General features: G+C 45.2%; 1 protein-coding gene across 3 annotated transcripts in view; it reads left to right on the forward strand.

Annotated features, from left to right (window-relative positions):
* TBCD (tubulin folding cofactor D) overlaps positions 1-26,225 on the forward strand; it is a 974,871-nt gene that overhangs the window by 636,314 nt on the left and 312,332 nt on the right. For all 3 annotated transcript variants that reach the window (XM_029600281.1, XM_029600283.1, XM_029600282.1), the window contains exon 28: positions 16,377-16,495. In XM_029600281.1, coding sequence (XP_029456141.1) covers positions 16,377-16,495 — 119 coding nt within the window. The remainder of the gene's footprint in view (positions 1-16,376; positions 16,496-26,225) is intronic.

Below are 26,225 nucleotides of genomic sequence, written 5' to 3' on the forward strand. Positions count from 1 at the left end.
GGGTAAAGCCATGCTGACTTTGTTCCATTAAACCATGTCTTTCTATATGTTCTGTGATTTTGATGTTTAGAACACTTGCGCCATAATGGGGTGCATGTGTTCCCATATCTGGATGATTGGCTCATCAAGAGTTTTTCGAAAGAGGGAGCTCCTCAGTCCCTGAATGTGACATTGAGCCTCCTCCAGTCACTGAGTTTCCTCGTGAAGTACCTGAAATCCCAGCTGACTCTGTCCCCAGTGACTGAACTTCTTCGGGGCAGACCTGGACACCACAGTGGCCAAGGCATTCCTTCCCATGGAACGCATAGCCACCCTGGCCGGGCTGGCCAGATTCATCCATCGCTGGTGGACAGCCTCGGCCCACTTGCTCCTGATGTTGCTGAGTCACATGGCATCATCAGTGCATGCCATCCCAATGGCCCGCCTAACCATGAGGGTCACACAATGGACCCTGCGTTCTCTGTGGCACCAAGCCACTCAGAAACTCTCGGCACTGGTCCAGATAACCAAAGCACTCCAGCTCTCCCTTGCCTTATGGGCGTGAGAATCCAACTTGAGCAAGGAACTTCCCTTTCAGCCCCCGGCTGCTCAGGTGAACTTGACCACGAACGCCTCCAACCTAGGCTGGGGAGCCCATTTCTATGGCCTACACACACAAGGGGTGTGATCAAAAGCCGAGGCGGGCTGCCAGATAAACCTCCTGGAACTCCGGGCGATGCGATATGTGCTCTACGCATTCCAGGACTGCCTGTCCAACAAAGTCGTCTTGATCCAGATGGACAAGCAGGTGGCCATGTGGTACATGAACAGGGAGGCACAGGCTCTTATCTCCTCTGCCAAGAGGCGGCACAGATTTGGGCCTGGGCCCTGTCACGTTCCATTCTCCTGCGGGCCATCTACCTGGCAGGCACCGAGAATGTGGTAGTGGACTACCTCAGCCGGACATTCCAACCCCACGAGTGGACCCTGAACCCATGTGTAGTGATAGGATCTTCCGCTGGTGGAGTCAGCCAGACATGGATCTCTTTGCATCCTCGCAGAACCACAAGGTAGACCGATTCTGCTCCCTTCACGGGGACCGAAGAAGACCAGCCATGGATGCCTTCACCTACTCCTAGAGTGCGGGCCTCCTATATGCATACCCTCCGATTCTGCTAATAGGCAAGACTCTCGTGAAGCTACAGCAGGACCGAGGCTCCATGATCCTCATAGCCCCGCATTGGCCACATCAGGTCTGATTTCCCATTCTCCGCGACCTCTCTGTCCAGGAGCCCATTCACCTGGGCACCTCGCCTGACCTCATAACACAGGATCAGTGTAGGCTACGCCACCCGAACCTCCGATCGCTGACCCTAATGGCCTGGATGTTGAAAGGCTAATACTACAGTCCCTCGACCTTTCTGATAATGTCTCACAAGTCCTGGTAGCTTCGTGCAAGCCTTCCATGCAGAAGTCTTACCAAGCGAAGTGGAGAAGGTGCACGCAGGAGGGTCTTGACTCTTTCTCTTTCCCCATGCCTAGGCCTTTGGGACTACCTTTGGTGCCTCTCGGAGTCTGGTCTACAGACTACCTCAATCCGGGTCCATCTGAGAGCCATCAGCGCCTACCACCGAGGGTGGGTGACACCCCAATCTCTGTGCAGCTCTTAGTAGGGCGTTTCATGAGAGGCTTATTTCAACTGAAGCCTCCACTACGTTCCCCCTGTTGTGGCCTGGGACCTCAGCATAGTGCTGGCATGGCTCATGAGGCCTCCGTTTGAGCCCCTGTACTCCTGTGAGTTCAAACACCTCACCTGGAAGGTCATCTTCCTCGCAGCGGTTACTTCTGCTTGCAGAGTTAGTGAGCTATAGGCCCTGGTGACCTATCCGCTTACACTAGGTTCTTCCATGACAGGGTGGTGCTGCGCACTCACCCTAAGTTCCTGCCTAAGGTAGTGACAGACTTCCACTTAAATCAGTCCATCGTGTTGCCCACCTTTTTCCCAAGACCACACTCTCATCCAGGTAAGCGGGCTCTGCATACCTTGGACTGCAAGCATGCTCTCGCCTTTTATTTAGACTGCACCGCAGCCCACAGACAGTCCACCCAACTCTTTGTCTCCTTTGATAAAAATAGACTTGGAGTTGTGGTGGGCAAGCAGACCCTCTCTAATTGGTTGGCAGACTGTATTGCTTTCTGCTACCAGCACGGAGGCCTTCCGCTCAAGGGCCGAGTGAAAGCATACTCAGTGAGAGCCATGGCAACATCAATAGCACACTTCCAGGCAGTCTCTATTGCCGAAATCAGCATGGCTGCGACATGGAGCTCCCTCCATACCTTCACAGCCCACTACTATCTGGATAAGGATGATCGACAGGACAGCGACTTTGGCCAGTCTGTCCTCTGTAATCTGTTTCCAGTGTAAGAACCCAACTCTTCCTACCTAGGGCCCAGTATGATGTTCAGGCTGCCCCATTGTTGCCACAGCATCCTTGTTGTTGTGCTTGTTGTATGCTATTGGGTGTCTGTTGGCCCAGGGTGTTCTGGGAGCAGCCTGCAGCTTGCTATTCACTCATCTGTGAGGACTACCATCCTGCTTGTCCTGGGAGAAAGCAGAGTTGCTTACCTATAACAAGTATTCTCCCAGGACAGCAGGATGTTAGTCCTCACGAAACCTACCCGCCACCCCATGGAGTTGGGTTTACCTACATTTTGTTGTTTTATTTTTCGCTCGTACTTTTCTGCCTTAAAGTGAGACTGAAGGGGGACCCCATGTGGTGGCCATAGGGTGGTGGCATGCTGGGCATGCTCAGTGTTCCATGACAGGGCTCCATCTGATGATGTCACCCATGTGTGAAGGCTAACATCTTGCTGTCCTGGGAGAACACCTGTTACAGGCAAGCAGCTCTGCTTTCTACAGCCATTTGGTCATTTTATTCGCTATTTGGCTTTTAAGGTATTTATATATGTATATGATGTGCAATTGGTATGGCCTATGGGGCAAGATTTGAATTCTTCTTTGTTTCTAATTCAAAAGGGCTTAGAGAAGATTATTAATTGGATTGAGAGAATTAAATTGATTTTAAATGGAAAAAAATTGCAATGGATTTTTGTTGCAGGGAAGGATGATCTTCCTCTGAGTTTTCTTCTAATTAATGGAGAGATTGTAAAATCCTCATCAAAGGTTAGGAATTTAGGGATGATGTTTGATGCTGAGTTGTTTTTGAGTCTCATATCTCTAACCAGGTTCAGTCCATATTTTTAAATTGCACCAGTTATGGAGGGTAAGAAATATATTGAGTTTTGAGTCCTTTAGAACTGTGGTTTTTAACTATTGGTCTCTCCAGTATAGGATTATTGTAATGGGGTTTTACTTGGTATATCCAAGAAGGCTGTGCAGCATCTTCAGATAATGCAAAATAAGGTAGCAAGGCTGATTTATTTTTTTTGTAGCCCTTGGTGAGTTAGTATGCAACTTTTTTTTATTAGTTGCATTGCTTATTAATTAAGGAACAAATCAAATTTATGATCAGGTTTTTGATGTTGAAGCTTAGGCATAGGTTTGGGCCAGGATGTCTTAAACAGCTGGTTAAAACGTATGTGCCTAATAGGAGTTTACATTCAGGCAAGGAGCTCTGTTCCTTATACCAACTGTTAAAGAGGTACATACAGTTGAGTATACGAAGAGAGGGATCTCCGTGAGAGGCCCGGAGTTGTGGAACTCTGTCAAAGTATTAGACTTTTAGGAAAAGGGTGACAGCCTGGTTGTTCCGGGGGAGGGGGGGGGGGGGGTTTAAAATGGTCAGACATGGCTTCCTCTAACCTGATTTGGCTAAGCTTGTTGCTGTAGATTTTAATGCATTTTATGTTTTTATTATTTTTTTTATTGTGATGTGAACCATTTCTGTCACCTTTGTGTTGAGTGTATGGTATATAAAAGTTGGAAATAAGAGTGTGTAATACTGTTTTCCAGATGCAGTTTGCATGGGAATGGATAATGGGAGTATATAAATATGAAGCCGTAAGAACAGTTGAAGAAATATTATACCCTTTTTCTCCTTTGGGACTGCTCTGTCTATAGCTGAGTGACCTATTTGAAGCAAAATCAATATTTTTCTTAAACTGGCTATGATGGCTTGAAGAGCATTCTGCAAGAATTGGGGGGGGGGGGGGGGGGGGTAGAGGTGGCAAAGTCTATATTTCTACCCAGTCAGGGCAATAATGTTTTTTCACCAGGAGGGGAGAATCGGATCTTTCTTGAATGATGAACCAAAGGGCTCCAAAGTGTGAGAGATTTTATTGATGAAGAATTAAATGTAATACATAACTTTGACAAATTTCAAACAAACTACCACATTTCTTCTCAGCAAGTTTATGCTTTCCTTTAGATTAGACATTATATACAAAAATATAAAGGCCTGTGCCTCATGCCCAGAGGCACTCAATAACATGGAGCCGGTGCCCTTATGTCTCGACCCTGTGCATTTACTGCTTCCCCCTTGTCGCCTCCCCCTCCCACACACTTTTTCCTGGCCCGGCCCTCTTTACTAGGCGGATCATGTGCTGAGTGGAGAGAAGATGCGGTTGGTCTATGCTTGCGGGAGGGAGGCGAGAAGGTTGGACCTCCTGGGAGCCTATTGATGACATAGGTAGGGGATTGCTGGGCCTGATGGCTGCCTGTTGATAACATGGATAAGGGATTTAAAAATTGTTGCGACGGGCACAGCTGCCTTACTTCTTGCTTTTGCGGCAATTCCACGATCCTGCCTCCTATTAAGGCTATTAGTGGTATTCAGTTGGCTCATGTTTTAATTTGTTGCGGTGAAGTTAGGACCTGGACTTTGTTAGCAAGTTGTCAAAAGGAAACTGTATTCCTCCACTGATTACAACCTTTATGCTTTGCAATTGTATGTCACAGTTGAAGCTTTGGTGGGTGGAGATTATCCGAGCCAGGGTGGGGGCAGCACCTTTGGACTGGGCCGCTGCAGCTCTGACTTACCGTATTTCATTGCGGGAGACAGTAGTTTGGGTACCGTTTGGGCATGGCAAGCCCAGAAATGAGGCACCTTTGCTTGGAAACATGGCAGGGATCCAGATACAAATGGCTATCTTGCTTGGCTACAGCGATAAGGAGAAAAACAGTAATGTTGGTAAAGGTTCAGGTACACAGATAGTATTTCATATTCAGCTTAATAAAGCTGCGGCCTTTTTTAGCTACACTTAGAGGTAGATTTTATAAGCCTTGCAAGTGCAAAAACAGCCACATAAGCGCCTAAGTCGGCCGCATGGGAGCTAGGCAAATTTTTAATAGCCGGAAAGGACGCCCATACATTAATGTACATGCGGCCAGAAAAAGGGCAGGGCATAGGCATTCCAGAGGCAAGGCCAGTACTAATGCATGTAACCCCAGATTTTCCTCAGCCAGGACGCGTATGTTATACAGGTAATTTTGCTACTGCTCCTCAGTAGGTGTCCAGGGAACATCGGGAGGGGGGGTGGGGGGGTGGAGGAGACTCTTTATAAGGCTCAGCTTGATACTCAATATATGGACTATTGTAAGGGGGCACTGATTTTGGGTCAGTTTTCTGGAGGTGGGTTGGGGGGGTGTTACAGACACATTCAGAGGTATTCATTGTAAAATTTACATCATTAAAGAATTTTAGGCCTTATAAGTGCTGAAAAGGAGTTGATTTATACAATGCAGCTAGCAGAGTCTACAGTGTGTACAAATAAGTTCCTCTTGTTAGAGTTTTCATCATTTATAAGGTCTAAAATTCTTTAATGATGTCAATTTTACAGTGAATTCCTCTGAATGTGTCTGTAACACCACCCTTCCTAACCACAACCCATCTCCTGCATACTCACCCCGAATCACAGTGCCCCTTACAATGGTCCATATATTGAGTGTCAAGCTGAGCCTTATAAAAAGATGCTCTCTCTTTAACTCTCTCCCTCTCCCCCTTGCATGTGTAAAGGCTGCAGACTTATGAGCGTGAAGAGTATTTTAAAACATAGCCTGCTTTATAAAATAGCTCATAACTTTGTGTGAGGTGAGATATGCGCATCTACGGGTACATGCATGGCCCTTTAAAAATCTATCATTTAATGTATTCCTTTTGATTATTTTGTGCTGTTTTGGTTAATGGGGACCGGGGTGGATTGGCCTATCGGGGGATTGGGCTTTCCCCAGTTGGCCAATCGCTCCCATTACGTGATATTTGTTTTTAAGCTTCCCGGCCAAAGAGAAGAAGAGGGCTGCTGCAACTTGAAGAGAAACATGTGGGGTCATGGCAGAGCCATCCTGCCACAGCTGGAAGACAGCCATGTGGGGCAATGGCAGAGCCCATCCTGCCGCAGTCGGGGGAGAGAGAACTGCGAGGCTGTGGCATAGCCTATCCTGCCGCGACTGAAAGAAAGCCATGCGGGGCCCCGGCAGAGCCCATCCTGCCGTGGCTGGGAGAGAGGCCTGCGAGATCGCAGCACAGCCCATATTACTGCAGCTGGAAGACATGCCTGCAAGGCCGCACGACCCTACCCCTTCCTCCAACCTTGCAGGAGCCATGCAGTAGCAGTGGCCTCCTTCCACCTCCCTTTTGGTAGTGAGGAGCAGTGCTGCCATCCATCACCAGCAAAGACAAGGTCCAGAAGAAAGGGGGAAGCCTGAAAACTGTAGGTGTGCATGCTTTTGTGTGTGTGAGACTGCAAATTATGTGACAGAGAGAGCATCTGCAAGTATGTACGAAACAACCTGCATGTTTGTGTGTTGAGAACCTGCGTGTTCTTGAGAGAGTGAGAGCCTGCATGTGTGTGAGAGCCTGCATATGTATGAGAGAGAGAACGAGCCTGCATGTGACTGTGAGAACGAGAGGGACTACGTGGGTGTGTGAAAGCAAGAGAGCCTGTGAATATGACAGCATATATGTGTGAGAGAGAGAAGCCTGTTCGTGTGACAGCATGTGTGTGTGTGAAGAGGTGGAGAGAGGATAAAGATTGTGAGGCCCCCCTTCCCCACTTCACAATAATCTATGGGTGACGAAATTAAAAGATTCCAAGTATGGAAAACTGGAAATGTTTAATCATTTTATTTTAAATTTTGGGGTGTTATTTTATGTCTGAAATATTTGGTGTTTGGGAAATATTAGAAAAAATGTGAGTCATTTTAATTACTGGATGTTAGCTGTTGCCTGCTTGACTTTTATTCTATTAGTATGGTTTTAATATTATGAATGATGTTTAATATTTCTTGACTTTATTGCTTAATGTTTTATGAGGAATGATGATGTTTGTGTTTTTCCATTGTTGCACTGTATAATAGTCAGGCTTGCTGTGGTGTCCAGAGCATATGTGTGAGCAAGAGTGAGTGAGGCAGTGAGCATGTGTATGAGTGAGTCAGTGAGCATATGTGTGAGTAAGAAGACTATTTAAACCAGTGAGCATATGTGTGAGCAAGAGCAAGTCAGTAAACATGTATTTGAGCCAGAGTTTGTGAGCCAGTCAGCATGTATGCAAGAGAATATAAGGGAGTTTGTGTAAGAATGAACATATATATATTAGAGAGTGTGTATATGTGAGAGAGAGGAGAAAGATTGTGCACACCTCCTAACCCTGACTGGAGTCTAAAGTTCCCAGGTATGGAGAGCCAAGGGAGTTTTATTTTAGCTTTAGTTTTAATTATTGGGTATTACTTGATGTGTCTGCTGTTTTGAAATATTTTATTGATGTTTGGAAAATTTTAAACAATGTTATGTTTTAACCATTGGATGTTCTATTCAACTGCTTTGAAATATTTATACTTTTTATGAGTATCATTTTATGATTGATGGTTTATACATCTTGATTTTTTATTGTTTGATGTTTAATGAGGAATGGAGATGTTTCAGTTTTTCCATTGTTGCACAGCATACAGTCTGTCTTATTACGGTTTCCAATTCAGTTTTTGACTACATGTTTCTAGTTAGACTTTATTGTCACTCTATTCTGTATTTGGTGAGGGTCTGTCTGTGTTCTGCTTGTGTGTCTGAGATGAGGTATCCTGCTAGCATGTAGTTTCTGTATCAGTCTCTTAAACTTGGTTTGTTCTGTTTTCCTAATACCAGGTAAATTGAAGTTTTAGGGCCTGGTGTAATATTTGCAGTGTTACCTTTTCATAGATGGGGTTGTTACTGTTTGAGTGCTGACAGTGCTGTTTTTATATGGGATCTTTATCTATATTGTAATTCAGTTTACTTAGAGCTTTCTGATGGCCAACATGCTTTCCAATATTCCCAATAACATATGGCTCCAGGTACCTTTTTTTTTTTTTTATTTGTAGAGTTTTCTGGTTGATACTACAGCGGTGCATGTAAATAATGCACATTATAAGTGATATTCTTACCTTAGAAGGCTAAATATTCTTTTTCATTTTAAATCTGTTACTATAAATGCATATTTTTAAATTATTTGTGGAAAGGGTGGGGCTAGGAGTGTGTGCAAGGCTGTAAGGATCGCCTATGATACTTAATACACTTGCACAAGCTCTGGCTGTACTGGCTACACAAGAGAAAGCAAGATTCCATCTGGAACTGTGCTGCTTTGGGTTAGTGGTTTTCCCCAGTCTTGGCCAGGGCTCAGTTTTCTCTTTCTATAAGCTCAGGGAAAGGTATGGATTGCTTCTGGTCTCCCCTCCCTTGGAATCGGTAGGCAGAGCACAGCCTGGGAACCATAAATGCAGCAGACTGTGTAGTATGCACTCAGTGGGAATGATCTACAGAGGTGGGTGTGTTGTGGAGAAGTGGAGGCAAGCTATAGGTACAGTAAGGAAGGGGGTTAAGCCAGGAAGAAGTACCTATGCAGAGTTGGGGAGGTTTCTATCTGAGGTGACTGTGTTGTGCTCTGAGAGAAGCAGCTGGTTGTGGAAGCAGCGAGTCTTCTAGGACACATCTGACAGAGGGTTCTCACATGCATGACACACTGAACATGTGACAGTCTCGGGGCAAAATGTAAATATACATTCTGTATCCTCAGGAACCCCCTCGACCCCCAACAATGGGTGCAGAGCAGAACTAGGGCATTACCCATACAGCTCACCAAACAAAAAAAGATATTCTGGTTCTGATGACATCTCAGTAAAAGCAAAACAAACTCCCTTTACTGGCAGGCACAATACCCCTCCTTATGGAAAGACAGTAATTTACCACTAATGCATATCCTATTGAGAAAACACAACAAATAAGATTGAATCAAATTCCTACATGCTAGTAAAATTCCTCACCTCAGTCACACACCCAAAACTGACCTTCACCAAGTACAGAAAAGACCACAAATTAGAAATATGGAGACAAACTGGAATGGAAAACCAAAAAAGCCACTCTGTATGCAGTGCAAAATGGAAAGAGAAATATAGCACGTAACAATGCACACAAACTAATCCGCACAAAGTTAAACCTATATTATGGAACACACTCAAACAGTAACAACCTTATCTATGAAAAGACAGTACTACAAATATTTAACCAGGCCCTGAACACTAATACACCTCTTATTAGGAAAACAGAGCAAGCCAAGCTGCTATAGATCCCCACACAGGGTCTCTCCAACTCTTCAGCCTCCGCTGGCCTGGCCTCCGGCGGTGGCGCGCAGCGTCTCTCCGATCTTCGGCCGCGCCCCTGGGGGGAAGGGAAGCACAAGTGGGGCAGTGGGACACCGGGAGCCGCGACACACTGGTTGAGAATCGCTGTTCTAGAGAATGGGATTGGGATAGGGAGGGGGCTGCTGTAGAATGGGGAAGGGCTGGCAGCAAGCAAGAACTTTACACTATGATGCATGTACTGGGAGTGCTCACTGTGAGAGCAATACAACAGCATGTCAGAGAGAGTATTGTGTGTCTGTGTCAGAGAAAGTGAGAGAGACACCCACCCATATATACATTTTCTGTGAGAGTGAGTGTGTGTGTGGGTATCTTTCTCTCTGGCATTGTCACACACACACTCACTCTCGCTCTTTCTCTGTGGGTGTATCTGTGTGTCTGAGAAAGAGTATGTGACTTTGTGGGTGTCAGTATGTATATGCCAAAAATGTTTCTGAAATCTAAAAATCTGTTTGTGACTTAGCATGTGTGTGTCTGAACTGGCTGGCAGTGTCATTACTTGCAGCTGGTTGAAGAACCAGACTGGGAATCCAGGATATATCTCTATAAGAAATATAAGCAGATGTGTAGAGGGCCCAACCAATTTGCATGGAAGGAACGGGGGCTGCAGCTCTGCTCACCCCTGGTCTAGAATGTGCTCAGCTTCTTAGTTATTTAGGAAAAATGAAGTTTATTTTGGAGATATTTTGGCTCAAATCTGCCAGGTTCCAGGATTGACTTGGCATACTGTTGGGAGCTGTTGACACGTGCTGCAGGGAACGTGCATGAGGGTGTCAGATACCCTATGGGCCGGTTTCCTCTTGGCTGATATTTTCCTGCAATCCACCCCGATGGTGGGCGGGAGGGGGAGCATGCTGGCTGCCTATGTTAGCTAGGATTTGATGAACAGAAGTTAAAAGCTGAGAGATAATTAGACTCTTAAATGGAATTTTGGGGGGGACCAAAAATTACCATATCATGAAATGTAATAGGTTAACAAAATATAACATAGGGGAGTGTCTTATAGAACTGGCACTTTTTGGCAAAGAAAATTGGGGCGAGAAATAACTATTGTGGATATTCAGAAAACGTTTACAGAGGCTTATAAATTACCAATTGATGCTGGATTAAAAGAGATGTACTCAACGCACAATTAAACTCTGAAATTTGTTGCCAGGGGATGTGGTTAGTGCAGTTAGTGTAACTGGGTTTAAAAAATGGTTTGGATAAGTTCTTGGAGGAGAAGTCCATTATCTGCTATTAATCAAGTTGACTTAGAAAATAGCCACTGCTATTACTAGCATCAATAGCGTGGGATATACTTGGTTTTGGGTACTTGTCAGGTACTTGTAGCCTGGATTGGCCACTGTTGGAAACAGGAATCTGGGCTTGATGGACCCTTGGTCTGACCGAGTATGGCAATTTCTTATGTTCTTATATTGGCAATGTGAAGAGAGAGCGTCATCCAATCTAATCTTCTATGTGTGTGAAATGCAGAATCACACAGGGATCTTTGCCAGAAAATGTAATTTTTGGGAGGATATGTTAGCAATTAGATAAGTGTGACAGTGTATACCCAGGGACCATGGAACACTGTGAGAATAGGGCCTTACGATCTGGTCACGGTCCACTGTATGACAGGGAATGCTGGATACAAGCTGTCTCCTCTGTTCCAGGGATATAATATGGGCTGAGACAAGAGCAGGAAAGGCCCCAGACTAGAACAGCTTGTGGATTGACTGTGCATAAAAAGAAAGGCAGTCCCTTCAAGATAGCTGACCTATTTGAGTTTGAATTACTGAGTTGGAATTGTGTATTTGGATAACTGTTTGTTTATTTTCCCTATAAATAAAGGGGCGGATTTTTAATGCCCTGCGCGCCGGCGCACCTATTTTGCATAGGCCGCCGGCGCGCGCAGAGCCCCGGGACGCATGTAAGTCCCGGGGTTTTTTTAAAGGGGCGGGAGGGGGCGTGTCGGGGGCGTGGCCGAAGGATGCGGCGTTTCGGGGGCGTGATGCGGCGTTTTGGGGGCGGCGACGCGGGCATGGTTTCAGCCCGGGGGTGTTCTGGGGGCGTGGCTGCGGCCTCCGGACCAGCCCCCGGGACTGGAACATGGATGGGGCAGCTGGCCGATGCGCGCAGATTTACGTCTGCTTTTCGCAGGCGTAAATCATGCGATAAAGGTAAGGGGGGGGGTTTAGATAGGGCTGGGGGGGTGGGTTAGGTAGGGGAAGGGAGGGGAAGGTGGGGGAGGGCGAAGGAAAGTTCCCTCCGAGGCCGCTCCGAAATCGGAGCGGCCTTGGAGGGAACAGGCAGCGCGCGCTGGGCTCGGCGCGCGCAGGTTGCACAAATGTGCACCGCCTTGCGCGCGACGACCCCGGATTTTATAAGATACGTGCGGCTACGCGCGTATCTTATAAAATCCAATGTGCTTTTGTTTGCGCCTGGTGCGCAAACAAAAGTACGCGATCGAGCAATTTTTTAAAATCTACCCGAAAGTGCACAAAGAAAAAAAAAAAGCTTAAACGCTCATTTGTGCCACAAACACACATCTTTCTAGGAGATTCTTTGCTATTGTGTAGACTAACATTAAGAACTATACTTACTAAAGGCACAAAATTATTTGTTAGTCCTTGTTCATGGCATGAAAATGTATGGACTGAAAGTGTTTCCTCTGCTTATGTATTATGGCAGGAGAAGATGCTAAGATGAATGCAATTGATGAGAATAGATAAAGATAATATGCAAGTGTGGAAAACTTGTTGTAAATTATCAAACCAGAAACAGATCCTCCTACAAGAATTGGCATATTCAGTGTCTTGGATATGAAGACATTGTTGAAAGGGATGGGAGGGTGCGGTAAGACAGATATGTGTAGTATGTATGTCACTGAATGTGTACAAAGTCTGGTGGGAGAAGGTGGGGAGGGGAAAAAAGGCAACACAGCATATTTTGTAGAATCATTATTTATTTGACTAGTTGTCAATGTTAAACACATGTTGTAAGGTATTGTCAGTTCACTTTATATATTATATTATATTGTCTGATGCTTTTGCTAAGAAAAAAAAATGAAATCAACTCCATCCTGCCCCACCCCCATGGCACATTGTTATTGTTTCCAGGTTACTTTCTTTAAAACACTTTTTACAAAATGACAAAAAAAATAGTTGTGCCCTGTGGCACAATTTTTCTCCTTTTTTGTTTGAGGTACTCTATAGCTAGGGATTCTCCTCCACCTGTGGGGGCCTTAACATATTGCTTGTCTCAGAAAAAGCTAAAGTTGCTTTCCTGTGACAGTTGTTCTCTGCGCATAGTTTAATGTAAGTCCTTGCAGAAACCACCCAACTCTCCTTGGAGTTGGTTCCTAATGTTTTGAGCTATAATAAGAACTAAAGGAACCACAATTGGTGTCCATGATGCAGAATATCATGCATGCTTATAGGCATTTGAAATTCAGCCCTTTCCTTAAGGTAGCCCAAGGTGGATTATATAAAGTTACAAAGCATTGAGTACTTAAGTAATAGATATGTACAGATATGAGGTAGATTGCAAGTAGATAGATAAGTAGCAGACTGCAGTAGGTAGGTATAAGGAAGTATGTGCATTGGATATAAATTTCACATATTTAGTTCAGTACAGCATGCCAAAAACGTCTATAACTTTTGAAATAAACTTCACTGGGTGGGCTTGCATCTAATGACATTGCCCACCTATGAGGACTTGCAACCTGTTCTTAGAGAAACCTGTTGCAGGTAAGCAACATTTGCTTTATTATCATGACTTTTATCACTGGTAGAAATTTTTAAAGTCTGTTAACATTATTCACATTTACTTGTGAAATAAAGTAATGTGGTTTTCACTTAAATATGTTTTTCAATAAATGTTTCTTTGGACTAATTACATTGTGACTGGTTTTTATGAATTAAACTCCCTTCATTAGTCAGATGAGCTAAGAATGATGTCTGAATATATGGGTAAATTGTTCATTGCATTACTTCTGAAATACAAAGTCAAATCTATTTCCATCTCTTTCAGTTTCTCTTACTGAAATGCTTAATTTTAACACACTCCCTCCTAAACTTCCCCCTAAACACCAGTTGAATTCACCCTGCATATTAGAAGAACCTTGGGACAGTGAAATCTTACTCAAATTCCTGGCTCAGTTGCAGAAAAAACATTACACATCAATATTAATTATAAGGAAAAGAAAAAGAAACTTGGGCATTGTTTGAAGACTGCAATTTAGTACAGCCCTGGGGCATTAGTAACCGTAAATGCTGACAAGTTACACAAGTTTCATCCAGTGATTTACCCTGTTCCATAAAGCAATGGCTACAACAACTACTTCACACAGTACTTGTACCAAATCTGAGAGAGAGTGTACAGATATTTTAAAGACTCTGAGATATGCTGCTGCAAGTGTTTAAAGACTTTCAGGGTTCTTGTTGATTTACACTCTGAAAAGTTCTGTTATGCCACCATGAATAATATCCCAGAGGGCACTATTTTCTCTTCTGATTTCAGCAAGCCCTAGGGGTTCCCTATGACAATTTTGGCATGTCTTTTGTGCAACACTGCCACCTGCGATTGTATTCAGGGCTGTCAATTGTAATGCTAAGCACTACAGTGTTACGCTCTGGCAGCCATGGGAAAGCCCCACAACCGGTCGCACCTATCCCGAACTCTGCCGAGACCTAGAATACTGCCAGGAACTCTGCAACATGGACGCTACCATTGTGTGCTGGACCTGTCGTGCCATGCCTTCCCCTAGGCGTGAGCACTTGGATCCCCTTTCAAGACCTCCTGGCTAGATAGTCAGGCTGGCACTCTCCTGATGACATCAGCGTGGTGGGGGCTTTTAAAATCTAGTTGCGCTCGTCCAGTGCTTCAGCAATGGATCTCCTGCTTTGCAGTGCATTTTGCCTCAGCATTCCCTGCTTTGTCTCAACCTTACCTTGTTTGCTTCATCCCATCATTGCTTTGTCTGCCTCGTCTCGCCACCCTCGCCTAGCCCTGCTGCCTCGCCTCTCCAGCCCCGCCTCGTCATTCCCTCTTGCCTTGCTTCTATTTCCTCGCCCCTCCCCCCCCCCTTCAGACTGACTTCTGGATCTGATCCTTGCCTGGACCTTGACTATTCTTGCTTGCTGCTTACCTCTGACCCTTGCCTGGCCCTGGACTCTCTATCACTCTATAGCCTGAGATATTCTTGCCTATGTCCTGCTGTTCTCCAGAACCCAAGAACTCAACCTGCAGGGAAAGGGGCTGATAAAGGTGAAGGTGAAATTCCTGACCAGTCTCGCCCCACAGTACATCTGCCAGCTGTCGGTGTGCGCCCTGGGGGTTTGCTCTTTAGGCTATGCCAACCACACCACAGCAACCAGGGTCCACTTCTATCACATAAAAGGTTTTTCTGTAAGACGTGAAATATTTTTAAACATCTCAGAAATGGAGTAAATCGAGATTTGAAGAAAAAGTATTTAAAGATGTGTATGCAATTTTTTCAGCAGTTACCAGTTAAAACTATCAATCATTCAGATTCATTTTTTTCTGTTTAATATTTAATTCCTCAGGAAATACTAGCACTTGAGGATTTTGAAAGAAGCTTCTAATTAACCACTTCTGCTATTCGGTATATAAATAAACTGTTGCATTATTACTCAGCCTTCATTAAAACCACATGGAACAATCAAACAGATGTGTGAATTCAATGTACACTGAGGCATGAACTCAAGGAGGAGATTTTAAAACTAGTGGTGTGTTCATGAGAGAATGCATAGTTTTAATAAAATAACATTTGCAACAGTGTAAAATTGAATATATTGTCCAACATGAATGAAGTTCTAACAATGAGACCCAAAGAGGAAAAAATATAGAGGAGAGCCTGGAGGTAGAAAGATTTTTTGAAGGGAGAGATATCTATTAGACCAGTGGTTCCCAACCCTGTCCTGGAAGACCCTCAGCCAGTTGGGTTTTCAGGATATCTGCAATGAATATGCATGAGATTAAATTTGCATGCTCTGAAGACGGTGTATACAAATTCTTCTCATGCATATTCATTGTGGGAATCCTGAAAACCCGACTGACTGTGGGTCCTCCAGGATAGATTTGGGAACCACTGATCTAGTAGATATCTTTCCCTTCAAACCATCTTTCTCCCTGCAGGCTCTCCTCTATTTTTTTCCTCTTTGGGTCTTATTGCTAGGACTTCATTTATGTTGGTCAATATTCAATTTTACACTGTTGCAGATTTTCTTTTATTAAAACTGTGCACTCTTTTATGAACACACTACTAGCTTTAAAATCCCCCTCCTTGGGATCAAATTTGCATGCTCTGGAGGCAGTGCATACAAATTCTTCTCATGCATATTCATTGTGGGAATCCTGAAAACCCGACTGGCTGGGGGTCCTCCAGAACAGGTTTGGGAACCTCTGTACTAAACAAAGATTGTGAGATGACTGAGGGAGAAGAATAGAAAGAAAGATTGATATAGAGAAAAAAGAATGAAGGCATAAAGATAGTGGTGTGGGAGGCTGAAATAAAAAGCCAAGGCATCAAAACTGAAGAGGAGAAGAGTGAGAAAAGGAAAAGAGGGCAGAGTCAGATAAAATCAGATCCATCTTGTTTTTGACTTATTAATGACAACTATCTTAAAGTCTGATTCAAACTCTTGAGCCATATGAAGATTTTCCCTCTCAGTCCATTGCTGTCTCGTACAGTAGTTTCTTCCAACTGTATTAATGTAATGCTAGACATTCATTCTGGTTTTGTGTTTGTGTGCATTTTATTTTGCAGATGACTTGGTGAAGCAATATCTTTTGGAGCTAGAGAGCACTGAAGAAATGATTCGTTGTGGCTTTTCACTAGCCCTAGGGGCCCTTCCGCGTTTCATGCTAAAAGGCAAGCTGCAGCAGGTGAGCTGTGATCTTCTACTGTTTGTGGGTACAGACTCTAATTGCTACAAGAAATCTGGAAATAGTCTCTCTGCCAGATAACTCAACTTGACAATCTGTGCTTATTTGTAAAATGGTTTTGTTTTTTGTATAGTAATCATGTATACATGTAGTAATAATATTTGTACACAGGCATAAATTATTTAGTAGCTATGCTCCTTAGCAAGTTAATAGCTCATTTTCATTGGACATAAATACAAATAAGTAACCTCACCTAACATGTCGTCTTCCCCTAATGAGTTTTAATGCATTGTTTCAGAACTCTGGGCATGAGCAGCATCATTTCTCCTCTCAGTGTCAATATAAGAAAGATGTGAAATAATAAAATAGTGTGAAACTTGCTTTGAACAAATATATGCATGCCAGTAAACCAGAAGAATTCTTTTTTTTTTCTGTTTCCACGTGTTAGTTCTAAAACAATACTTCTAAAGGGAGGAAATGTGTTTATCTTCTCTTAAATGGATATATTTCCTGAGAATCTTAATTCATACCCTGACAGTGTAGTCCAACATTGTCAAGGTATGAATTTCTGCAGAAGGTAAATCACAGTAGTTACAAACTCCTGCTCCGAAGAGCTTGTCTGTTTCAGAACATGTAAGTAAATGGGTGGGCCTGCAACCTGTGCCCAGAGCCCACCTGTAACCGTGCACCGATGCAGACTATGGGGCATGGGATGTGAGGGGGGTTTCCCAGTCATAATGAGCGGATGCCCTTCTTTCTGTCTCTCTTCTTCCTTCATCGGCCTCCTCTCCCAGCGTCGCATCAGCTGATGCCTTCTGGGGATGGCCGTCCTCATAGTGATGGCGGGGGGCTGGGGGGGGGGCCAGGGGAGGGGAGGCAGCACACACTGATGACCTCACTGGGAATTTAAAAGGCCAGTGCAAGGAGCAGTCGCCCCTTTTCAATTGTGCCAGCCTTTGCCATCCTTCTGTCCTGGAAAGCAATTGTTTGGGGCAGTTTCAGAAGGGTTATGGCCCAAGAACTCATGTGCTTGCGACAGTTTTTCTTGGTGTGACGTGTATTGCATGCGAGTTGGGGGTTACATATCATTAGGAGGTTTGACATGTTGGTACTGTAAATGTTTTATTGATAGCATATGTTTAGTTTAAGAAGGGCGTTGTATGTATTGATTATGTTGTCGCTGCGGGGAAATGGGGCGGGTACCGAAGCTGGTTGGGGGGTTTCTCGCGTGATGCAGGGATGCATCACACTAAGGACATTAGCAGTTTGGCGCATTATGTATAATGCTGGGACATCAGAACGCCTCGGGGGGGGGGCTTTCTTGGGGATACGGCAGGGGGCCCGCAGGCGGGGGAGACAAAGGGTAACCCATTGGTATAGCATTCAACTCTGGTACAGTCATGTTAGGTTTTATGTGTTGATTAATAAAGCCTTTATATTCTAATTCAATGTGTGTGTTTTGATTGTGTTATGCTTGACTACTATTTATTTTTATTTATTTAGAAGTTTTTATATACCGATGAACGTTGGGAACATCTCATCGGTTCATATAAAACTTAACTCAGCAACAAGCGCTTTACAGTGTAACAATGAATTGTTGGAGGAAAGGAAGGCAAAATTTTTAACAAATTACAGAAAGACAGTCAAGGATTGTAAAATATAAGGCTTAACAGAGTCATTATTTACACAATTTACAATATGTCACTTTTTACAACATAGGCACTTTTGACAGAATAGAAGGGAGGACGGAGGGGAGAGGGTGTCATAGAGGGGTGGTGTGTTGTTCAGTGAATGATTGTTTGAATAGGCAAGTTTTCAGGTCTTGTTTGAATTTTTTAGGGCACGCTTCTTGTCGTAGTGAGGGGGGGAGTTTGTTCCAAAGGGCGGGGGCCGCTAATGAGTGCCCGAGCTTTAGTACAGCTGAGCTTAGAGTCTTTAGGCGAGGGGTTATTCAGTGTTGCTCGGTATTGCTGTCTTGTAGGTCTGATGGCGTCGTGAAATGTAAGGTATTCATTAAACCAATGCATATTTTGGTTGTGGAGGGCTTTGTGGACTAGAGTGAGAGTTTTGTAAGTTATCCTTGCAGTGACTGGAAGCCAGTGAAGGTGTTTGAGTACAGGGGTGATGTGGTCACGTTTGTGTGTGTGTGTTAGGATCCAGGCGGCAGCGTTTTGGAGGAGTTGGAGCGGTTGCAGTGTGTTTTTGGGTAGTCCTAGGAGGAGGGAATTGCAGTATTCAATTTTTGACAGAATGAAGGCCTGCAGAATCGTGCGGAAGTCATTGAGGTGCAAGAGGGGTTTCAGTTTTTTGAGTAAATTAAGTTTGAAGTAACAGGCTTTGATTGTATTATTAATGAATTTTTTGAGGGTGAAGTGGTTATCAATGGTGATGCCAAGGCTGCACACCTGTTGCGTGGAAACAGTGGCGGAGAGAGGGGGGTGTAAGGTTGAAGGGTTGGGAGAATGTTTTGCGGTGCAATGTGGAGAAGCTCTGTCTTGGTAGAGTTGAGTGCAAGGAAATTGTTTGTCAACAGAGTGTTAATGATAGGAAGTGTGGAGTTCCAGGTCTCAATGGCTCTGTGAAGTGTGTCATGTATAGGTATGAGAATTTGCACATCGTCAGCATAGATGAAGTGCAGTAGGTTGAGTTTAGACAGAAGATTACAGAGGGGAAGGAGATAGATGTTAAACAGTGTGGCAGAGAGGGAGGAGCCTTGAGGAACCCCTTGGGAGAGGGGTATAGGTTTGGATGTGTGGTTGCCTATTTGGACACTGTATTGTCTGTCCTGTAAGTATGATTGAAACCATTGGAGAGCTGTATCTGTGATGCCAATGTCACTAAGGCGTTCTATTAGTATTTTGTGGTTGACAGTGTCAAAGGTGGAAGAAATGTCAAGGAGAATCAGTATATGTGGGAGACCTTTGTCGAGGCTTTTAAGGATGTAGTCAGACAAGGAGTCAAGTAGGGTCTCAGTGCTGTGATGTTGCCGGAAGCCGTATTGTGAGTGTGATAGTATGTTGTTTTCGTCAAGGTATTCAGTTAATTGACGATTGATTGACTTTTCTAATATTTTGGCTAATAGTGGAAGGTTTGAAATGGGACGAAAGTTGGCAAGGTCAGAGGGATCAAGTGTGTGTTTTTTTAAAGTCTGTTTAATAATGGCATGTTTGAGATTTTTGGGAACGATGCCTAGTGTGATAGATCTGTTGATAATATTGGAGATCGGCTTGGCAATAATGTCAGGGATGGAGAGAAGGGATGTTGTAGGGAGGGTGTCAAATGGGTGCGAGCATGGTTTCATTTTCTTGATGATCGAGTTAACTTCCAATGAAGAAGTGGTATCGAGTGTCTGAAGCCTAGCGTTATTGTGGTCGAGGGGGCAATTGGAAGATGCCTGGGTGGGAGGGAAGCGGGACATGATGTTGACAATTTTACTGTGGAAGTATGTGGCTAGGTTGTCGCATTTGTCTTGATTGTCTGTGTCTGCGGGTTCGAAATTAGGGGTGGATTTTGTTAAACTGTTTACTAATTCAAAGAGGGCACGTGGGTTGAATTGGAGGTTGTGGATTCTGCGTGAGTAGAAGTCTCTTTTGGTTTTTTCTATAGTTGTTCTGTATGTTTGGAGGAAGGATTTGAAGGTAGTTAGCTGTGCAGGGGTGGGATCTTTTCGCCAGTTTCTTTCTAATTTTCTGAGGTTGTGCTTCATAGTTTTTAGTTCAGAGGTGTACCATGGTTGTTTTTTGGTTTTTGCTGGATCAAACGTACGAGATTGTATGGGGCATAGTTTGTTAGCTATGGAGTCTGTGCAGTGGTTCCATGAGTTAAGGGCAGTGTCTGCGTTTGTTAGGTCAATTTTGTTAAGTTCAGTAGTGAGGGCTGTTACTAGTTCTTCATAGTTGCAGTTACACCTAAAGTGAATGGTTTTTTTATTGGATTGTGAGGGTGTAGCGGTGTTATTTATAGTGCAGGTGACGTCAATGCGGTAGTGATCGGACCAAGCGATTGGAGAGAAGGTGGGTGAGTTGGATTGGATTCTGGTGTTGGTAAAAATGAGGTCAAGTGTATAACCTGCCCGGTGAGTGGGGTTGGATATGAGCTGTTTGAATCCTAGCGCGTCTAGTGCAGTAAGTATGGCTTCACATGAGGATGAAATGGGATTGGCATCAACATGGATGTTAAAATCTCCTAAGATGATAGCAGGTGAATGACAATTAATGTCTTTGGAGATGTATTTAATCAGGAGGGAGGGGTTCTTTTCAAGGAGCCCAGGGGGGGCGTAGGCCAGGCAGACTTGTAGGTTGGGAGCAGTGAATATGTTGATTTCTAGTCTGTGCAGTGGGGGGATGGGTTTGCATGAGAGTTTTAAAGCCTTTTTAGCTGCAAGGAGAAGACCGCCCCCTTTTTTTTTTTTGGGCCTGGGTATAGAGAAGATGTCATAGGTTTCAACTGGCAGTTGATTGATGAGGGTGGTGTCTGTGTCCTTCAGCCATGTTTCAGTAATGGCTAGTATATTTGGTCTGTCGTCAGTAAGTATGTCATATATTAAGGAGGTTTTTTTGGAGATAGATTGGGCATTTAGGAGAAGGATGAGGAAAGTCCGATTTGTGTCAGGGGGGTGGTCATAATGGGAAGGAGGTTTCTGTGCTGCTTTGTTGGGAATTTGGAGAAGGGGGGGTGGTGTGTCAGGGGATAGTGTTTGATGGAAGGGATAAGGAAAGTGTGCATAGTTGATGCCCATAAGGGGTTGAAGGGGTTGTGGAAGGAAGGAAGGTATGGGGCCGGGAAGTAGCTAAAAAGTTAGATGGGGGAAAGAGACTGTCCCTCTTTAGTAGGCAGGGGTGTGTGTATTAGGTGACTGGGTAGGGAGGCAAGGGGTGTGAGAGTGGGAGGTAGGGGGTTACTCCCAAGAAGAGTTTCTAGAGGGTGATTTCTAGAATGGGTAGGATGGTGCAGGTTTGTGGTCGTAGAGGCAGTAACAGTGGAATGAAATGAGACAGGGTTGGAGAGAATCAAGTGGGGACGCACGAAGGGGCACACTAAGGGGCAGGCCCCTTAGGTCACGCTCCTTCGTGTGCCCGGTGCGTGGCGCCGCAGAGGTAAGCCCCGTTTTAAAGGGCAGCATGGGCCAGCCTCCCAGGCGTCAGCTGGACGCGGCTCGCAGGCCTGGTTGGAGGCTTGGGAGCGCAGGGAGGGTTAGTGGGCGGCCCTTTAGCGTCTGTGTCATCGCGGTCCTTTTTGTTTTACTCACTGGGTCGGCGTCTGGGTTTCTTCAGGGTTGGTGGAATTTTTTTTTTCTGTAGTTCTCAGTGGGGGAGTTTTTCTTTATTTTTCTCCTCTCTCTCTTTGCGGCATTTCTCTTTCTTTGTCTCTCTTCTGGTCGCGTCTCTTTCTCTTCCGGTGGGCCGGGGGCACCAGGTCTGGTCAGCGGCGTGTCGAGCGGGGGAGGGCCTCGGGACGGATGGCCTCGGTTCCGAGGAGACGGCAGCGCAAAAGCACCAAAAAGATCTCTAGGATGACAACATTGGGATTAATATCTCCTATGATATTATACACTGTTATAGATATGGGGACGGAACACAGCAGGATAGGAATATGGTCGTGGCTGCTAGAGTTACGAGCGATAACTTATTTTTAATCCCTGAGGAGGTAAATCAAACCTTTTCAGTAGGATTTTGGCTGAATCAACTAAATGCTCTTGGTTGATTCAGCCTATTCTATCGCATAAAGTTCCTGTTCATAGGTTGGACTTTCTGAAAGGGTTTGAATTAACACCTGAATTATATTTATATAATTACCCCTGAAAATGGCATTTAATTTGGAAAGTGATGACAATGCTGTATCACCAAAACACCAAGTCTAATCAAAACAGAGAATTTAGACATGCTAATAGCAGTGAAATCTAAGGTAAAATGCAAAGCATGATTTCACTAGCTATGAGCCAGGCTGCCTGTTTTAATTTAATATCCTGGAAGTTCAGCTCATGAAACTACAGACTATCAGAATACAGGGAGTCAAAATAAGTATAAAAGGATACTTTTGTATGGCTGGGTGAATCAATCACAATGAAATATTTAAGCACTTTAGTAGTTAAGTGTAATGAGTGGGTCTTAGCATTGTTATACTGCCCTCTGGGACATTTTTTAATGAACCTGTTGGTCAGGTCAAATAAAATATTAATCATAGGAGATATTAATCCCAATGTTGTCATCCTAGAGATCTTTTTGGTGGTTTTGAGTCCCTATTATCTTATTTACAGTTATGTCCTATGATAACTAAACCAGCACATCAAGCTGGTCATACTCTGGATCATTTAATTGTGCCACAATATATGTCCAATAAATTAATGATTAATGATACTAAAATAGTACCAGTTCCGTGGATCAGTTTGATCACCTTTTGCTGTTTGTTTTTTGACTTTGGCTCAGAGGAATTCCTCGAGCTAAAGGTAAAAAGGTTTAGACTCTTGACAGATTAAGTTTATGGGGAAATGGAAAATTGCAAAAATAATATTGTCAGGGATTCGGTTGAATCTTTTGCATCCTCTTTATTGGACACGTTAACAGTGTCACAAGTTGTTGCTCTGGTACAAAAAAAGTATGAAGAGGATAGTTCATGGAGCAGAGTGGAAATGGGGGCACTCCCCTATACCAGAGAATTTAGCCTTGTTTCAAGATGCCTGTAAGCAGTATAGGCATTATTTATGAGCACTAGGAAGTGTTATTTTACTTCCCAGTTAGTTTGTTAAATCACACCCAAGAACTTTTTTATCACCTTAGGCCCTAAGGTATCATTCTGGCCCAAAGGCTGTTAGTTTCTGGACTTGATTAGGGGATATATCAGCCCAGAAGTTTGCGGATTTCTGTGAGGAAAAATTAGCAAAATATTGGAATTCTAAGGGAGTGTCTGATAATGTATCCTCTACAGTTATTGAACCAGAGATAGTTTGGGAATCTTTTGAAACTCTTTCAATCAGTGAGATAGAACAGAATCTCTGAGTTGAAAAAGTCTTTTTGTATGTGGACCTCTGCCATATGTGGGTTTTTGATTTGTTAAAAGATGATTTCCTAGCGTGTAGCAGATGGACTCAGGATCAATGGGTATAGTGTGCTCCTGATAGCATTTGGTGACTGAGCCAGATTTCAATCTGACATCAACACTACATATACCCCTGCAGAAAGCTCTGCTCTTCAGTATTTCTCCCTCTCCTTAGCAGTTTGGGACTCTACACATTGCTCAGCGTTAGGAAATCCAAACCAAAGAAAGAAAATTAAAATCTTACCTCTATAAGACGAGCCCCGCTCTCCTGTGGTGATACCTAAGGGTCCCTCCCCCAGTCGAGAATTCCTGAGGTGATTTCCGACATCCCTCAAAGGTAAACCTCTGTACGGCAGCTGGTTCCCGGCATGGACTTAGCCCCCAGGAGGGAGTGGCTGAGAGGCAGCGGGTGCAAGACCGAGCATGGCAGTGAAGGTATTTCCCTCTCCCCCCGCAGCTGGAAACCGCCCGGCACGAGACCGGGAAGCACCGAGACAAGGTAAGGTAGAAAACTTTCTTAAGTCTCCGGTCTCTGAGTCTTGGATAGCCACATAGATCGCCCATCGGTGTCTGTCCCATCGGGTTGAGCAGCCCCATCCAGGCTAGACCCCAATCCGGCTCAAGGGTCCTCACACGTGGAGACCCTCCGGGGGGGGGGTCACCATCTTAATTGCGTGTTCACTGGCGCCATTTCCCCCCTTGATCGCTGTACTGTCCGCCTAACTGAGCCGCGCGCACAGCGGTGAGCCGGGCACATAACATATGTGTGCGCACAGCGGCATGTGCATAGGGGCCGGGCGCACAGCGAGGCGCGTGCTCGAGGGGGCCGGGCACACGTTCGGCTGCATGCACAGCGGCATGCGCATCCCCGTAAGCACACATACCGGCCTGCAAGCATATCTTCACAGCCTGCATGCGCACCCGGAGCGCATATGTAAGCCTCTCTGCGCGCGCATCTAAATGCACAGACTGAGTTTGAATGCCCCTACATGCCCAAACAATGGCACCATCAGCCAAGAAAGCCAATGCACAAGCCCACTGCGCAGCATGAAGAAGCTACTGCCCTGTGCCTACAGTGCAAGATGGCTCTGGGAGAACCAGGGCAAGGTCCCCCCCAGCCAGTACAAGAATCCGGATCCAATGTGAGTATCCTGTACCTCTCTATCTCCAGCTCAACCCTCCAGATGGGGCCCTTGGGGAACGCTGCTGGGTTCAATATAGACCCAGGAACCTTTTCCTGGGTGGAATTCTTTAAAGGTCTGCAAACCTTCGTCCAGGTGCAATCGGCGCCACCGATGCCACAGCCTCCACTAGAGGACTCAAACCTCCCAGGCCCTTCTCGACCTCCCAGAGATGTGCCTCCTCCGGAGAAAAGCCTAACCTTAGGGGACACGGACACCTCGGAGGAAGACCAAGACTCCCTAGAGGAAGAGGAAATCCCTCCAGGAACAAAACCATACCGAACCATGATGTATTTCTTCTCCAAAGACGAACTACCAGACCTCATGTCCGGGAGCCTGAGGGAGCTGGCCATCCCAGACACAAGCGCCTCAGCGGAGCCAAAGACGAACCCCCTTCTGGTCGGGCTCCGTCAGGCCTCACGCCATTTCCCATTGCTGCAAGCCATACAACGGCTGATCGACCTGGAATGGAATGCCCTGCAGGCCAGTTCCAAGGGAGGATGGGCCCTAGAAGCCCTATATCCACTGGAACCCTCAGCCAAAGAACTCCTGGTGTTTCCCAAAGTGGTCGCCATGGTCTGCGCAGTCCCAAAGCACACCACCATTCCAGTCGAAGGAGGAATGGCACTTAAGGATGCCCAAGACAGACGTCAGGAGTCCATCCTTAAACAGTCATTTGAGGCAGTAGCTATGTCACTGCAGATCGCTGCCTGCTGTGCCGTGGTGACACACGCATGCTTGTCACAGGCCAGAAACACAACCACGCCCGTCGAAACATTAGAGCCAGCAATATCCTTCCTCATGGATGCAACCTCTGACCTGGTGCACACTTCAGCCAGGGGTGTCTCATCCATTGTGACAGCCAGAAGGCAACTCTGGCTCTGAAGCTGGTCAGCCGATGTGACTTCCAAGACGAAACTCACGAGAATGCCATTTAAAGGAACCCTCCTGTTCGGAAGCGAACTGGAGAAGTTAGCCGACAAATGGGGCGACTCTCCAGTACCTCGGTTACTGGAGGACAAGATCAAGAGAAGCCAACACCCCTCTCCCTGATCATCCAGGTGCAGAGGATCACAGCGTTTCAGACCGTACAAGAATACATACCAAGTACCTCGCCCCGCAGGCAGGGGCCAGTCCTTTCGGAACAAAAACAACAAGAGGGGAGCTGGCTCAGGTCCAGGCCCCAGCTGCACCCCACAATGAGAAACAACAGACCCATCCACAGGAAGAAGCCATAGGGGGCAGGCTTGCCCTATTCTACCAAAGATGGATCGAGATAACGTCAGACAAGTGGGTCCTAACCATCATTCGAGAAGGATACTTTCTGGACTTCCACAACATCCCTCCAGACAAATTTATGAAATCTCCCTGCCTTTCCCCCTCCAAGGCTATAACACGGGTGCCCACGCACCAACGAAATACTGGACACTATTCCATCTATTTTATCGTCCCCAAGAAAGAGGGAATGTACCGGCCCTTACTGGACCTCAAGTCGGTCAACCGCTACCTGAGGG

Source organism: Rhinatrema bivittatum, chromosome 4 (genome assembly GCF_901001135.1).
Source record: "Rhinatrema bivittatum chromosome 4, aRhiBiv1.1, whole genome shotgun sequence".
In the NCBI taxonomy this organism is placed as follows: domain Eukaryota; kingdom Metazoa; phylum Chordata; class Amphibia; order Gymnophiona; family Rhinatrematidae; genus Rhinatrema; species Rhinatrema bivittatum.